The 16,058-nt window shown below is 47.2% G+C and overlaps 1 protein-coding gene across 3 annotated transcripts in view; it reads right to left on the bottom strand.

The window, feature by feature from the left end:
* LOC119970046 (ADAMTS-like protein 1) overlaps nt 1-16,058 on the bottom strand; it is a 343,924-nt gene that overhangs the window by 46,850 nt on the left and 281,016 nt on the right. For all 3 annotated transcript variants that reach the window (XM_038803988.1, XM_038803989.1, XM_038803990.1), the window contains one exon: nt 1,284-1,411. In XM_038803988.1, the coding sequence (XP_038659916.1) occupies nt 1,284-1,411 (128 nt within the window). The remainder of the gene's footprint in view (nt 1-1,283; nt 1,412-16,058) is intronic.

Here is a 16,058-nt window from a genome sequence, read left to right on the forward strand (position 1 = left end):
GGGTAGAAAACCGGATACGGTGTGGGAGCGGATGGAGGAAGGGGGTAAGTAAAGGGGCAGGGCTGTGGGGGCTGGCTACTGTGCCACTCCCACTGACACCTGGGAAATACTCAGAGCCCAGTTGTAGTGTCAACACTGAAGATGTGGAAGCAGTTTTGCAAATGTTTTAGGTTAGGGGCAGGGTCGGAACGAATGCCAGTCTGAGATAATCATCAATTTGAACTTGCAAGAATAGACACTGGGTTTGAAGATTGGCAGGATAAAGGTGTGATCTTGTTGAAAGACTTGTTTCTTGAAGATCATTTTGCAACATTTGAAGAATTGAGGGAGAAATATGAGCTTCCGAGAAGGGAGGCCTTTATATACATAGATACGGGCTTTTGTAAAGGAGACCTTCCTTACGTTCCCAATGTTACTCGTTCTTCTTTGCTGGAGGAGGTGTTGACGGTTTTATGGATAGAAGGGAGAATTATCTCTACTATTTATAGAAAAATGATGGAAGCAGAATCAGAATCTCTGGATAGGGTTAAGGCCAAATGGGAGGAGGAATTGGGGGAGATGCTGGAAGAAGGGTTATGATACAAAATTTTATGGAAGATAAATGCATCAACCTCGTACGTGAGGTTGACACTAATACAATTGAAGATAGTTCACAGAACACATTTGATGAGGTGGAGAATGAGGAGTCGCCTGTTCGAAGGGGTTGAGTACATTTGTGATAGGTGTGGGAGGGAGCCGGCCAATCATGGACACAGGTTTTGGTCGTGTCTGAAATTGAGGAAATTCTGGAACACCTTCTTTAGCACCATGTCGGCAATGTTACAGTTGGATCTAGGACCCACTCCCCTGGGAGCCATATTCAGGGTATCGGACTTGCTGGAGTTCCAGACGGGGGGAGCAAGGGGGCAGGTCCTATTGGGTTGGAGATCAGTTTCTTCACCCTGTGCCTCAATATGGCTGGGAGATTTAATGGGGTTTCTGAGCCTAGAGAAGGTTAAATTTAGTTTAAGAGGGAATGAAGAATGGTTTCATGAAAGATGGCGTCTGTTCATATCTCACTTTAAGGAATTAACCTCAACCAGCAGCGAAAAGGAGGGGGATAGTTAGTTAATTAATTAATTGTTTTCAGGTCGATGAAAGGATTGTTAAATGTTAATTAAATATGTATATTATGTATAAGAAACATTTTGAAAAAGCCAATAAAATAGTTATTAAAAAAAGGAAACAAAGACAAATTTACATTGTTGGAGAGATAGATATGATTAATTATAATTGTAACAAACCTGTTATGGCAACCTTGGAGGACAAGGAATCGAAGCCAGCAGGACTCGTAGCAGTGCATGTGTAGATTCCCACATCAGATTCATTTGGCACAAGTATCTGCAAAGCCTTATCTGGAAGAATTTCAATCCTGCAAAAGGAAAATAAACAATCATAAAAACATAGGAATTAAGGGCAGAAGTTGTCAATCTAGCCCCTCGAGCCTGCTCCACCATTCAATCAGATCGTGGCTGATCTCTTCCTTGTCTCAAATCCATCTCCCCACCTGTTCCCCGTATCCATGGAACCCATTTTTAAAAATCAGAAATCGGGAGATTCGGCCTGACAAAATGTGTACACAGCTCATGCTCCGATCAGTATCAATACAAAACCACCCACAAAAAGTTCAGTGTCTGAGGTGAATCAGTGTATTTGTTTTTACCAGAAACAGTTCATCCTTTCTAAACTTCTTACACTACAGTGTAATCTTTTAATAATTACTAACATCTTAATTTACAATAGGCTTTGAGCCAGAATGTATATTTGTTTCTTTCTTGTCTTCGCTCACACCCGGGAAGGTGTTGGACGAGTTAGGAGGCCGCTTACCAACCAATGCCACCTGGGGAGCACTGGCAGTGGTGGTCACTGTGGGCAGCTTGACCAGGTCAACCAGCGTCCAATATCGGAAGACGACCAACGCTGTCCATCGAGCTGCAAGGGTAAGTTACTATTTCTCTCCTGGCATCAGTTCTGCCTGCTACCCCTTAAATTCCTAACCCCCTAAACAAATCATTGGCTGGCACCTCACACCCTCCCCACATCTGATCTCCGCGCTAATTCCTCAGCACCCACCAGCAAACCGCTTCATGTCCAGTTCCGGTGCCCACACATGCCACCTGCTTTCGACCTTCCCCCCCCCACCCCGAGTCATCAAGCGCAGTGCTCACAAAACACTCTCTTTGTCCCCAAAGGAGAAGATAGCCCATAATAAGTGGGAAAGGGCCAAGACTGGGTGCTGAGTATCAGAGATCAGATTCCACACTCCCCCTATGAGGAACAGGCCTTGGAGATCACGGGATTGGATTTCAGCAAAATCTTTGACAAGGTCCCACATGGAAGATTATGGAAGAGGCAAATGTACATGGGATACAGGGCAACTTGATAAGGTGGATTCAAAGCTGGCTGAGCTGTAGGAAACAGAGGGTGATGACAGACGGCTGCTTTAGTGACTGGAAGCCAGTGACCAGTGGGGTACCACAGGGATCTGTGCTGGGTCCCCTATTTTAAAAAAATAATAATTTATGGGATGTGGGCCTCGCTGGTTAGGCCAGCATTTATTGCCCATCCCTAGTTGCCCGTCAGAAGGTGGTGGTGAGTTGCCTTCTTGAACCGCACAGTCCCTGAGTTGTAGGTACACCCACTGTGCTGTTAGGGAGTCCCAGGATGTTACTCCAGCAATGTTATCCTTATTGTTCGTCATTTATATAAATGACTTAGATGACTATGTGGGGGGTAGGATCAGTAAGTTTGTGGATGAAACAAAGATTGGCCGGGTGGTTAACAGTGAGGTTGAGAGTCTTGGGCTACAGGAAGATGTAGATGGGATGGTCAAATAGGCAGAAAAGTAGCAGATGGAATTTAACCCTGAAAAGTGTGAGGTGATAGACTTTGGAAGGATTTGACAAGGAAATATTCACTGAATGGCATCACACTGGGAAGTTCTGAGGAACAAAGAGACCTTGGTGTGTTTGTAAATAGATGTCTGAAGGCAGAAGGGCAGGTTAATAGGGTGGGGAAAACGGCATATGGGACACGCCTTTATCAATCGAGTACAGTAAGACGTCTTACAACAAGAAGTTGGAGAACCTTCACCTGAGGAAGGAGCAGTGCTCCGAAAGCTAGTGATTTGAAACAAACTTGTTGGACTTTAACGTGGTGTTGTAAGACGTCTTACTGTGCTCACCCCAGTCCAATGCCAGCATCTCCACATCATGGCTTTGTCCATCGAGGCATAGATTAGAAAAGCAGAGAGGTCATGTTGGAGTTGTTTAGAACTTTGGTGAGGCCACAGCTGGAATGCTGTGTGTAATTCTGGTCACCACATTATAGGAAGGATGTGATTGCGCTGGAGGGGTTGCAGAGGAGATTCACCAGGATGTTGCCTGGGATGGAACATTTCAGTTATGAAGAGAGGCTTGGTTTGTTTTCGCTGGAGCAGAGAAGACTGAGGGGTGACCTGATCGAGGTGTCGAAGATTATGAGGGTCATGGGCAGGGTGGATAGGGAGCAGCTGTTCCTCTTAGTTGAAAGGTCAGTCACGAGGGGGATACAAGTTCAAGGTGTGGGGCAGGAGGTTTAGGGGGGGTTTGAGGCAAACCTTTTTACCCAGAGGGTGGTGCTGGTCTGGAATACACGGCCTGGGAGGGTGGTAGAGGCGGGTTGCCTCACATCCTTTAAAAAGTACCTGGATGAGCACTTGGCACATCATAACATTCAAGGCTATGGGCCCAGTGCTGGCAAATGGGATTCGGTAGACAGGTCAGGTGTTTTTCATGCGTCAGTGCAGACTCGATGGGCCAAAGGGCCTCTTCTGCGCTGAGTTATTCTGTGATTCTGGTTGCCCGGTGAGAGAGCAATCACCGACAGTGAAGTTGACCCAGGCCGCAGAGGTGAGGGTTCACTGCCCCTTCACCCAGATGACCTGTCTCAAGTGAATTGTTCATGTCAGACAAAATGATCCTTCCCTCTCACTGACCACATGGCCATTCTCTCGCAGGATCTCCATCTGATGGGACCGGGCCAGCCGGAGTCATTCTCCCCTCCCCCATTCTCCCCTCCCCCTCCCCCATTCCCCCCCTACCATCATGAGACCATCTTGGAGGAGAGCTCAGAGACAACCAATATTCATCACCAGGCATCACAACTCTCACCCTCCCCTTCCACCACCACAGAGACACACACCTCGGTGCGTGACATTAGTGAAAAGGCTTCTGGGGCACCATCTGGTGAGCACTGGACAGCTACTGATACACATTAGGTGGAGGTAGGAACCCCCGGGCGAGACAGCAGTCGGAGATCTGCTGGATCCCAGGACCCAGCTGGGTCCCAGTCAGACCCGGAGCCTCTGGACAAGCTTCTCCCAGAGGTGATGCAGATGCTTGGAAATGGCCATGAGATTCAAGAGGGGATGTCAGCGACTTTCTGACTGCATAGCCAATAGGAGGATCCCAAAGCCTACGAGCGCAGGAGGTGGCGTGGACAATGCGTGGTACCGAAGGCAACGCTGCTCCCGTGGTGACCGCAGTGGCTGAGGGCCTCAACATAATGTCTCAGCCACTGAAGGACGTGTCCCAGACGCAGGTGGACGTTGCCGAAGCTCTACAGAGCGTGGCCCAGTCACCGAGGAACATTGCTGACGGCGTCAACACCATGGTGTGGACAATGGGGGGCTGCCAGGACTGGCAGAGCCTGATAACTGACAGGCCTCTGGAGCTCATTCCAGCTGCCCTGCATCTCCTGGACGACTGTGAGGGAGGAGGAAGCACTGGAGGCCAACCCTGGGCCTGCCATCAAGGAAATGGTGACGGTCTCCAGTTTCTCCAAATGCCCCCTCCTGACACCGGCACATCGCAAGGGCAACGGGCAGAACAGGGTGGCACAGCGACTTGTGTGGCACCGGTAAGTTGGCCGAGATCCTTTGGTTCAGGCCCTCCAGAGGACATCCCCCAAGGGCATCAAAGGCCAAAGGCTGCCCCACCTCTGATGTGCACCCTGGGGACACATCTACATACCTAGACATAGCAGCAGACCATGTAAGATCAAGAAGATAGAGGAGCACTGAGTGGGCACTGGAGGGGTGGGGGTTGTGCAGTGAGGGGGCACTATCAGTATCTCGGGGAAATGGAAAATGTTGACAATCTTCACAGTGGGCCTGCCTGCACCCCCTCCCCGTTACCCTCTGCTCCACAGGCACAGTGCTCGAGGATCAAACACCCCCAATGAAGACCGTGGACAGGGTTTGGGTTGTGATGCTCTGATAGCAGAGAGACAGGAGTCAGATTTTGGCAGAAACTGAGGAGCAGCAGAGCTTTCCTCACAGTGAGTGATCATCACTCTCCTATCCGCTGACAGTGCCAACATAGGCCCATCACCCTGGCGAGTTATTACACAGACCCTGGGAGGGTGGGGGGGGGGGGAAAGAGAGGGGAATGGGGGTGCGGCGGTGAGCTGATGGGCAAAGCCTCATCCTATGAGAATTGGGAGAGGATGAGGGCCGCCCTGGACCTCTGGGCATGCGGACCCTCACTGCCACCTATCCTCTGGCTCCTCCTGTGGGTCATCCCTGGCATTGTCCTCCATCTCTCCTGGCCACCTCCTCAAGACGGGACCATGTGTCCCACCTCCCCCACCCTTACACATCTCGCCTTCTCTCAGAGTGCCATCCAGTGAGCCAGTTGTGCTGGAGAACATTGCTTTGCACACTCACCCCCGGCCAGAGCAGGAGTGGCCAGACCCCTGCCGGAGAGACGGTGCTGAGGTGCCCTGCCCGATCCACACACTACCCGAGTGTTGTGAGGATATCGTCAGTACTGAAGCCCAGCTCTGAGTGTTAGATTATTGGCTGCTGCCTCTGGTGCTGATGCTCCTCGAGTTCAGGCTTCAAAGTTTGATTGAAATGTGATGCAATAATCATCATCTGAGACACGGCACCTGTACTCATGAGAACCCATTTGAGAATATTTTGTTTATTAAACAGTCAAAAGTAACAAAGATTTGAAAATCAGCTATGCAACATTCCACATCTCACACCAACCATTAAACAACAAGGAAACATCACTGCTCCATATTGGTACCAATACAAAGCTATATCAGCTCATTTTCACAAACCAAACATACGGTATCGCCCCTCGCAGGTTCCTCAACAGAATCCTAAAGCTGAGAATGTGTTATCATGTCCAGAACTGTGTTGCAGAAATGATCTGTCCATCAATGTGTGACTTCTCCACGTATCAGAGCCATTCTCCGTCCAGGAGACGCAGCTGTGTAGGCCCCTCCCACACTGCCCAATCCCACCGGAACCAAATCCTGCCGTCCACATATTCCATTGGCGCTCAAGATGCAGTTGAACATTCTTGACTTCCAGCATGTTTAACCTGCGGTGACGTGTCAGTTACACGCAGCACTCCCCACACCAGCAACAAAAGCATCAGCAATCTGCAGAAGCATTTAGTTAACGACATCATCAGGTGGCCCATCAGGATCAATGTCACGCACCAGGTCCCACAGCTTCTTCTTGCTTCAAACCGGATTGCCTTCTGGCCTCATACATCCCCCTGAGCCCAGTGTTTCAGGACCAAGGTATCTTAGAAAAAAATTTCATTCTTTCTGGCTATAGAAAAGAAAACAGCAACAATAGCCTCCAGGCACCGGCAGCCACCAGCAGGAGTAAGCAGCAAACACATCCTGCAGCTGGGAAATGCTCTCACAACTAACAAGGCCAATTCCTTATTAACAATAGTCTTCAGCTGGGAGGCTAGAGGCTGCTTACAGTCAAAGGAAGTTAAAGTGTCCTTCAGCATTGAAGCCACAGCAGGGTCCGTCTTGGAGGGACAGACAGGCAGCAGCTGTAGATGCCCCTGTTGTGGGTCTCCACAATATTTAAAGATGGCTTGAAAGCCCCTGCCCACTGACCCGGAGAGACCCCTGACCTGGAACACTCCAGCCCCCCCCCCCCCCGACCAAGCCCAACCTGCCAGAATTCCCCCCCCCCCCTTCCCAAGTACAGGGACAGCAGCTCCAGTGTCCTTCAACTGCATGCTGGAAAATAGAAAAAACCTCCCCATTGGAATCTGGAACTGACCACCGGGAGTGGGCTGGTTAGATGGCAGACTGAATGCTAGTTAATTGGCTTGCCCAGATTCACATTGGGTGCAATGTAATGGCTAAATTGTGCTCCACATTTCAATCCAATACATTTAACATCAATTTCATGGCGTTTAAGCTTCTCCTATATATGCACAAGACCTTTGGAAATCCAAGTAAATTTCCTCTAGTGTAGTTACCTTCTCAAATAATTCCAGTAGGCTCAAGGCATGACCCAGTACTTTTCATCACCACATCTCATTTAATGATTTGAAGTATGTTGTTCACTGTTTATGTTAAGCGGCTTCCGATTGCCAGGTTTTGCTTTGCTCCTTTTATAAATATTGCAATATTTGCCATGCTCGATTACTCAAACATTACTTCAATATTTATGCAGCTCTGCAAAAACAGCAATCTATTTCCTCTCCTAAGTCTTTAAGAGCACTAACCGATATGCCATCTGGCCCATAAGCCTCGTGCATATTCATTCCACTCATTTCTGCAGGACACATTTGTTATGATGTTCTGTATCTGCTGACATAATTGGTTCAAATCTCCCTGATGGCGTAGAACCAAATGACAGGAGGTCATTGGTCCATCGCGCCCATGATAGCTCTTTAAAAGAGCTAACCAATTAGTCCCATTGTTCCATTCTTTCCACAGAGTCTTGCAAATTCTTAATTTTCAAATATTTATCCAATTCCCTTTTGAAAGTTCTGATTGAATTTGCTTCCACCGCCCTTTTGGGGAGCGCATCGCAGATCCCAGATTTACTATGCAAAAGCATTTCTTCTCATTGGCTTCTCCCCAATGAAATTAAATCTGTCACTGGAAACTCTATCGGGTCCCGTCGTGCTTTTGAACAAAGATATTGGCCGGGATTCTCCACTATCCGGCAGGGCGGGCCGTACCGGCACCGAGGAGTGGCGTGAACCACTCCGTGTCGGGCCGCTGGAAGGTGCGGAATCCTCCGGACCTTCAGGGGCTAGGCTGGGGGTGGGGTTGGTGCCACGCTAGCCGGCGCCGGTACCGCGCCGGTGCGAGTTGGCATATGCGTGGGAGCACCAGCGTGTTCTGGCGTGATCCCAGCGCACGCGCAGGGGGGTTCTTCTCTGCGCTAGTCATGACAGACCGTTACAGTGCCCGGCGTGGAGAGAGAGAGAGAGTGCCCCACGGCACAGGCCCGGCCACAGATTGGTGGGCCCCGATCGCAGGGCAGGCCACCATGGGGGCCCCTCCCAGGGCCAGATCCCCCCCCCCCCCCCCAAAGGACTCCGCAGGCTGCCCGCAGAGCCAGGTCCCGCCAGTGAGGATCTTGTTTGATTTACACCAGCGGGACTGGCCGAAAACGGCCGGCCACTCGGCCCATCGCGGAGCGGAGAATCGCCGGGGGGGGGGCACTGCCAACGGCCCCACACGGGCACGATGCAATTCTCGCCCCCTCCAAAAAACCGGCAGCCAGCGCGACGGGGCAGGATTCATGCTGCCACCCGGCGATACTCCGGCCCAACGGGGGGGTCTGAGAATCACCCCCATTAAATCTCCCCTGAACCTTCTACGCTCGAGGGAACCGTCACAGATTCTCCACCTAATCAGAGTCCCTCATCCTGAATACGATTCTGATAAAGCTCCTTTGCACCTCCTGAGAGTCCACGACATTCTAGAACAGGGTACAATACCCAACTGGAGCCAGATCAGGGTTTTGGCAATGATTATTCTAACTTTGTCACTTTTGTACTCTCTGCCTTCACTTTTAAAGACATATATTTGAACAGCCTTATGTACTGATCCCGCACTGCCCAGCTTTTCAGCTTTCAGGCAGGGGTGACTGATCGGGAGAGGGGCATCCGATCAGGGGGTGGATGGCTGATGGGCGGTGTCAGGTCATGCGCCAAGTGTGCCTGCTGTTGGGTGGTGACCCGTTATTTCTGCGGTGGAGGGGAGAGTGGGGGGGGGAAAGATGATGCCCGCCACAGGGACCTCAGGGTCAGGCTGCCTGTTCAAAACGATGGCTGATACCAGGATTTTGATGGAATCCGCCGAGCTCTCCCTCATGTATACATTCGTAAAGAGGTGGAATTCCAGCGGCAGCAGAGAGCAGTCCCGATTCTCCACTGGTGGGAGAACTTAGGCTTCAGAAGGGAGAATCTCTGCCAAGGAAATTGTCTCTTTAGCAGCATTTGTACATCAGTCATTTAGCAGCTCTATCTGAAAGGCCAGACTTTATTACAGCAGAAAGGAAAATACTTTTTACAAATTTAAAACATATGAATGATACATTCCCAATCATTATAAACAGCAACACAGACAAACCACAAAAACCAGAGCAAATACTGGAGTTTATTTCTAACGGGGCAGACAGCAGACAGTTAGCTCGACTTGAATAGAACTTAATTAGATCACATGTGAAACACAATGACAATATTAGGCCCGAGGTTTTGTACAGATGGAAGGGCTCCGTGCCAGAGCCCCAATTGTGGGGGTCATGTGTGAACACTACCCAGGGATTGGGGGTGGGGGCAGTGTACCAATGTGTGGGTCAATCAGCCCTTTGAGCCTGCTCCACTATTCAATATGACCATGGTTGATCCTCTCAGGTTCTGGCCCACAAAGGGCGAGAACCTCATTGTAATATGTTTTAATACATTTTCACATGATTCCTTCTCAATAAATATTCATACCTCACTGACGCGACGTTTACATCAGTGAGGCCGGGGGCCATTTACTTTCTGTGCTGACTGGACATCCTTTAAAGATGGCGCCCCGATCTCTATTGAGCTGGCAAGGTCAGCTCCATCAGGTCCTGCCATACCAGACTGACAGCATAAAAACCACCCACTCAGTGCCTAAAAATCTGTTCTAGAAACTCGGCTGCGCAGCTTGGAGAGCGACTCGCCAGTTTTCTGACACTCTGGAAAAAATTCGGCCCTCTGTATCTGAATGCACATATCATTCATACAGAAATAGATGTATTGTCAGCCCTAACAGAAATAAATATGTCTGATCAGATAGCCATTATAGAGACTTTACATCAAGATGACAAAGACTGGGAGCTGAATATTCAAGGGTACACAATATTTACGAGAGACAGTGGAGGGGTAGCTCTGTTAATTAAGGATGACAATGGCACAATAAATGAGAGATGGACGGCACAGTGGTTAGCACTGCTGCCTCACAGCGCCTGGGACCCGGGTTTAATTCTGGCCTCGGGTGACTGTGTGGAGTCTGCACGTTCTCCCCGTGTCTGCGTGGGTTTCCTCCGGGTGCTCCGGTTTTCTCCCACAGTCCAAAGATGTGCAGGTTAGGTGGATTGGCCATGCTAAATTGCCCTTAGTGTCCAAATGTTAGGAGGGATTGCAGGGATGGGTCAGGAGACTGGGACACACTTTCAGAGTTAGTGGGCTGAATGTCCTCCTTCGATGGGCCAAATGGCCTCATGCGGCACTGTAGGAATTGTATGGTTCTATGACTTTAATTCCGGAAATCAAGATGTAGATTCAGTTTGGATAGAGATGAGAAATTATGAAGGTCGGAATTCACTTGTGCGGGTGGTTTATAGGCCCCCTAACAGTAACTACATTGTGTGACAGGGTATACAGAGAGAAATAATGGGGACCTTTGAGAAAGGTACAGTAATAAAATAATAATAATTGTAATCTTTATTGTCACAAGTAGGCTTACATTAACACTGCAATGAAGTTGCTGTGAAAAGCCCCTCGTCGTTATGTGTCATCATTGTAACATCATTGGCTGGTGTAATGTCACATGTCTACTAAGTGGAATCCTGGAAGAGCTGCACGAGGGCTATTCCCAGTGTAATTAGAATGAAGGAGTTAGTGAGAAGATACTTCTGGTGGCTTCGTTTGGATGCCCAAATAGAGGAGAAATTAAAATGAAAAAATGAAAATCGTTTATTGTCACAAGTAGGCTTCAAATGAAGTTACTGTGAAAAGCCCCTAGTCGCCACATTCCGGTGCCTGTTCGGGGAGGCCGGTACGGGAATCGAACCTGCGCTGATCTGCCTTGGTCTGCTTTAAAAGGTGGGGTTATACCAATCCTGCACCCGTGTTGAGAAATGTACCTCCACTACAACCTTTGCATTCATGGAAATGACCTAGCCGGACATGTCAAAGAATCCACTTTGATTATGTGGGACCGGACAAAGGACATGTTTTTGGTTCGGGTTGATGCTTGTACAAAGTGGTCCAAGGTTGCCATAATGAATGTGACTATTACGGAACAGACAACAGAAAGGCTTGACGAGGTATTTGAAAAATTCAGATGACCTGAACAATTGCAGCGTGATAACGGTGCTCAGTTCACACCAGCTGAATTCAAGGACTACCTAAAGTGGTGTAGGATCTGCTGTATCAGATCTGCTGCCCGGCTGAATGTTTGTACAATCGCTCAAACAGGCAGTGAAGGTTTTGAGGGATAAAGACTTTCTACCTAAACGTACCAATAGCTTTCTAAAGACCTAGAGAAACACTGCACATTCAACAACACAAAGCTCACCGGCTATACTGATGTTCAAAAGGTAACTACACCCAGTTCGCCCTGTTGACTCCCCCTTTAACTTCCGAGATAGTCAGGAAATAATATCAGATGCAAGTGGCTGGAAGGGAACAACATTCCAAAAGCAGAGTCTTTGACCGTTAGGAACGTGTCCTTGTCAGAAATTACACCTCAGGTGAAAATTGAACTTCAGCAATTATATATTATATATTATATATTATATATTAGCCAAACAGGTCAAACTTCACAAACTGACAATCAACGGATTTGGCGTTGGAACGCTGACCAATTATTGGTCTAAACGTAGTGAGGGTACAGAATCTGTACCAGGTGTTTCCACCACAGAGAGTATGAACATAGAATTTAGAGTGCATAAGGAGGCCATTCAGCCCATCGAGCCTGCACCGGCCCTTGGAAAGAGCACCAAACTTAAGATCACAACTCCGCCCCATACCTGTAACCCAGCAACCCCACTCAACCCCTTTGCACACTAAGGGCAATTTATCATGGCCAATCCACCTAACCTGCACGTTTTTGGACTGCGGGAGGAAACCGGAGCAGAGTCCGCACAGACAGTGACCCAAGCCGAGAATCGAACCTGGGACCCTTGAGCTGTGAAGAGACAATGTTAACTACTGTGCTACCGTGCCGCCCATATGAGTAGTGACATACTCGACTTGAGGATTACAAGTGCCAAAATTACGGAATCTATTACGACAGAAGCATCCGCACAATCAGAGACAGATCCAGAGTTGGTTTCGCCAGATGTTACACCGACCAATGCACAGGAAGACATTCCTAATACCGCTAAGAGCCACGTTTCTGAACATTATGTTCTGCCAAAACAAGACAGACATCCACCCAAGAGATGGTCTTCCTAATGTACATATGTATCTGTAACATAACAATTTTAGTTATGGCATGGTGTGTTGGATCAGTGTTAAAGTGTTTGCTTCAGTAAAAATTCCAGGGACACTAAAGGATTAAAGAGGGAGGGGTGAGGGCAGCACATGGCACAGTGGGTTAGCACTGCTGCCTCATGGCACCAAGGTCCCAGGTTCGATCCCGGCTCTGGGTCACTGTCCATGTGGAGTTTGCACATTCTCCCCGTGTCTGCGTGGGTTTCGCCTCCACAACCCAAAGATGTGCAGGGTAGGTGGATTGGCCACGCTAAATTGCCCCTTCATTGGAAAAAATGAATTGGGCACTATGAATGTTTTAAAAAAGAGGGCTATGTATCAGACTAACATCATTGGCTGGTGTAATGTCATGTGTTACGCAGTGACACAATTGGAGCGTTTCGCAGACTTTTGTGGAGTTTGCCATCGTGCCCAGTTTGAGCAGCATTGTGTAAATAAACCCCACAAACTCACTGTGTGCCATCTCAGATTCTTTCGCTTTGCGGCTACACAAAGAATATAACAATTTTAATCTACATTCATAGATTGGTTAAAGCAGATTGGTAAATGTAGCCTGGATAATGAGTTCAGAATGTTTTTAGGGCTATTTCATGGAGCAGCCCAGTTTAGTACCAACAAAGAGCAAGGTATCCTAGATTTGGTGATGAGACAGGATTAATTAATTACCTCACCATGGAGATGTCCCAAAGAACAGTGATCATAATAAATTGAATTTTCACATTCAGTGTGAGGAAGGGGAGAGTGGATCTAAGACTAGTGTTTTAAAATTAAATAAGAACAATTAAGAGGGCAAGATGGCAGAGCTGGATAAAGTGAACTGGGAAATTGTGTTCAGGGATGGGTCAGGAGAGACAGTGGCCAAACATCTCAGCAAATATTTCAGAATACTCAGAAAAGATACATTCCAGGTGAGAAAGAAAGAAAGAAAATCTCAAAGGGAAGGATGAACCATTCGTGATAAACTAAAGAAGTTAAGGAAAGTATTACATTGACCGAAAAAGTGTAAAGTTCTGCAAAATTGAATGGCAGATCAGAAGATTGGATAGAATAGAAAGAACAGGAGAAATTACAGTGTGAAAGAAAACGCGTGAGAAATATAAAAACAGATAGCAAGTGTTTTTACAAGTATTTACAAAGGAAAAGAGTTAATAAAGTGAATGTTGGCCCCCTACAGAGCGAGTTGGGGAAATTAATAATGTAAGATAAGGAAATGGAAGATGAAGATGAATTGAACAGATATTTTGCATCTGTCTTCATTTAGAGGATACAAGTAACATCCGGGAAATAATTGTGAATCAGCAGATACAAGGGAGAGAGGAACTTTAAACAACTATAATCTCCAGGGAAAGAGCACTGAGAATATTATTGGAACTTAAAGCTGACCCGTCCCCAGGTCCTGATAGACTTCATCCTCGAGTCTTAACCCAAGTGGCCAATGAGCCAAGAGGAAATCCCCTCAATTCTGGAAAGACTAATCAGATTGGAAAATAGCGAATGTGACTCCTCTATCCAGGAATAAGAGGCAGAAAGAAGGAAACCACAAAGACAATACTCCTGGGCCTTTAGACTTAGCTGGGATTCCTGCTGGCAATTGATTTTTTCTCAGAGAAATGTGCCATAGAAGCCAATTAGCTTAACATCTGTCAGGGGAAAAATGTTGAAACTTATTACCAAGGAGACTATACCTAGAAGGTCTCAATGCAATCAGACAGAGTCAACATGGTTTTTTGAAAGGGAAATCACGTTTGAGTAATTTATTGGGGTTCTTTGAGGTAACACACAACGTGGATATAGGGGAACCTGTGGATGTACTGCACTTGGATTTCCAAAAACATTGGACAAGGTGCCACATCAATGGATACTCCACAAAATAAGGTCCGTGATTGTCAGTTCTGGAGCCTAAATGCTCCCGCTAGTGGTGAATCAGGACTGGTCTCTGATGGCACTAGGAGCACAGCACAGGTGTGAGTCTCTCCTCTTTACCATATAATTTTATGCACGGGGGAGAGCCTGCACAGTGGCATTAATGTTTAACATCTACAAGATGCACTGCTGGAACTCAGCAAGGCTCCTTCCACTCCTCCTTTCAAACCCACAACATTCAGCACCTGGACGGACAAGAGCAGCAGATTCCTGGGAACCCCACCACCTGGGGTCTCCCTCACCATCCTGACTTGGAAATATATTGATGTTCTTTCACTGTCACTGGGTCAAAAGCCTAGAACTCCCTCCCTAACAGCACTGTGGGAGTACCTCCACCTCAGGGTCTGCAGCGGTTCAAGAAGGCAGCTCACCATCACCTGCTCAAGGGCAGTTAGGAATGGGAAATAAATGCTGCCCCCAGACAGTGATGCTCAATTTCTGACAATAAATTAAAAAAACAAAGAAAACTGCTCTTTAACATAAAAGAGATGGAAAAACACAAAAGAAAGATTTGCATTTCTAGCACTTTTCACAGCCCCGGGATTTCGCGGAGCACTTTCCAGCCAATGTAGTAATGTTTGAAGTGTCACTCCTGTAATGCAGGAATCACAGCAGCAATATGTGCACAGCAAGCTCCCATAAACTGTAATGTGGTCACGAGGAGATTGTGGTTTTTGTGATGTTGATTGAGGGATAAATATTGGCTGGGACACCAGGGGCAATTCACCTACTCGTCTTCAATGGGATCCTTTACATCCACAAATGGAAGCCAATGGGAACTCAGTTTAACAATCATCTGAAAGACAGAATGCTGGAAATTTGAATAAAAACAGAAAATGCGAAAGAAATTGAGGGGGGCCAAGTCAGCAGAGGTCATGAAGAAAGGCATTTTGTGCATGTCAATTTCATATAAACACCCTCTTCTGAGTTAACTTTGATTCATCTTAAAATCATGATTCTCACTGTCTTCAACTCTATCAACTGGAAGAAGTTCAATGTGTCCAATTCCCATCACAACTTAATTTAACACAACTGGGTACAATATTCCGAGCCTAGTCTTGCAGATACAGTGCTCGCACCAGAGGGATAGCAGGTTTAGAGTGTTGCAAATAGCAGATCATTTAGGCTTTTGAGACAGGATGGAATGACTATTTCTTCTTTAATAAGTTTATTTTTCCAATTGAGCGGCAATTTAGCGTGGCCAATCCACCTACTCTGCACATCTTTTGGGTTGTGGGGGAGAGAATCATGCAGACACGGGGAAGGAATGACCATTTTAAAAAGTCCCTTCTTAAATCCAAACAGAACTTGTGGACATTTTTCCTGCCAAAGGACAAGCCTGTAGCAGGCAACTGTCTCCATCAATCTCGCCAGTTACGGTTTAATAACTGCTACTCAAATTTGAAATATGAAGATTTAACACAGCAACCTGGAATGAAATGTGCACCAGAAACAGGAAAATCTTCATGCAAGATCATTTTTTAAAAACTATTTTTCTTTGCAGCATTCAATGTTTTTGGGATACAACTCAACTCAAGATATGCATGATCCTGCAGTGAAGTGAAACGAGAGAAGTGT

This window comes from Scyliorhinus canicula, chromosome 8 (genome assembly GCF_902713615.1).
Source record: "Scyliorhinus canicula chromosome 8, sScyCan1.1, whole genome shotgun sequence".
In the NCBI taxonomy this organism is placed as follows: Eukaryota; Metazoa; Chordata; class Chondrichthyes; order Carcharhiniformes; family Scyliorhinidae; genus Scyliorhinus; species Scyliorhinus canicula.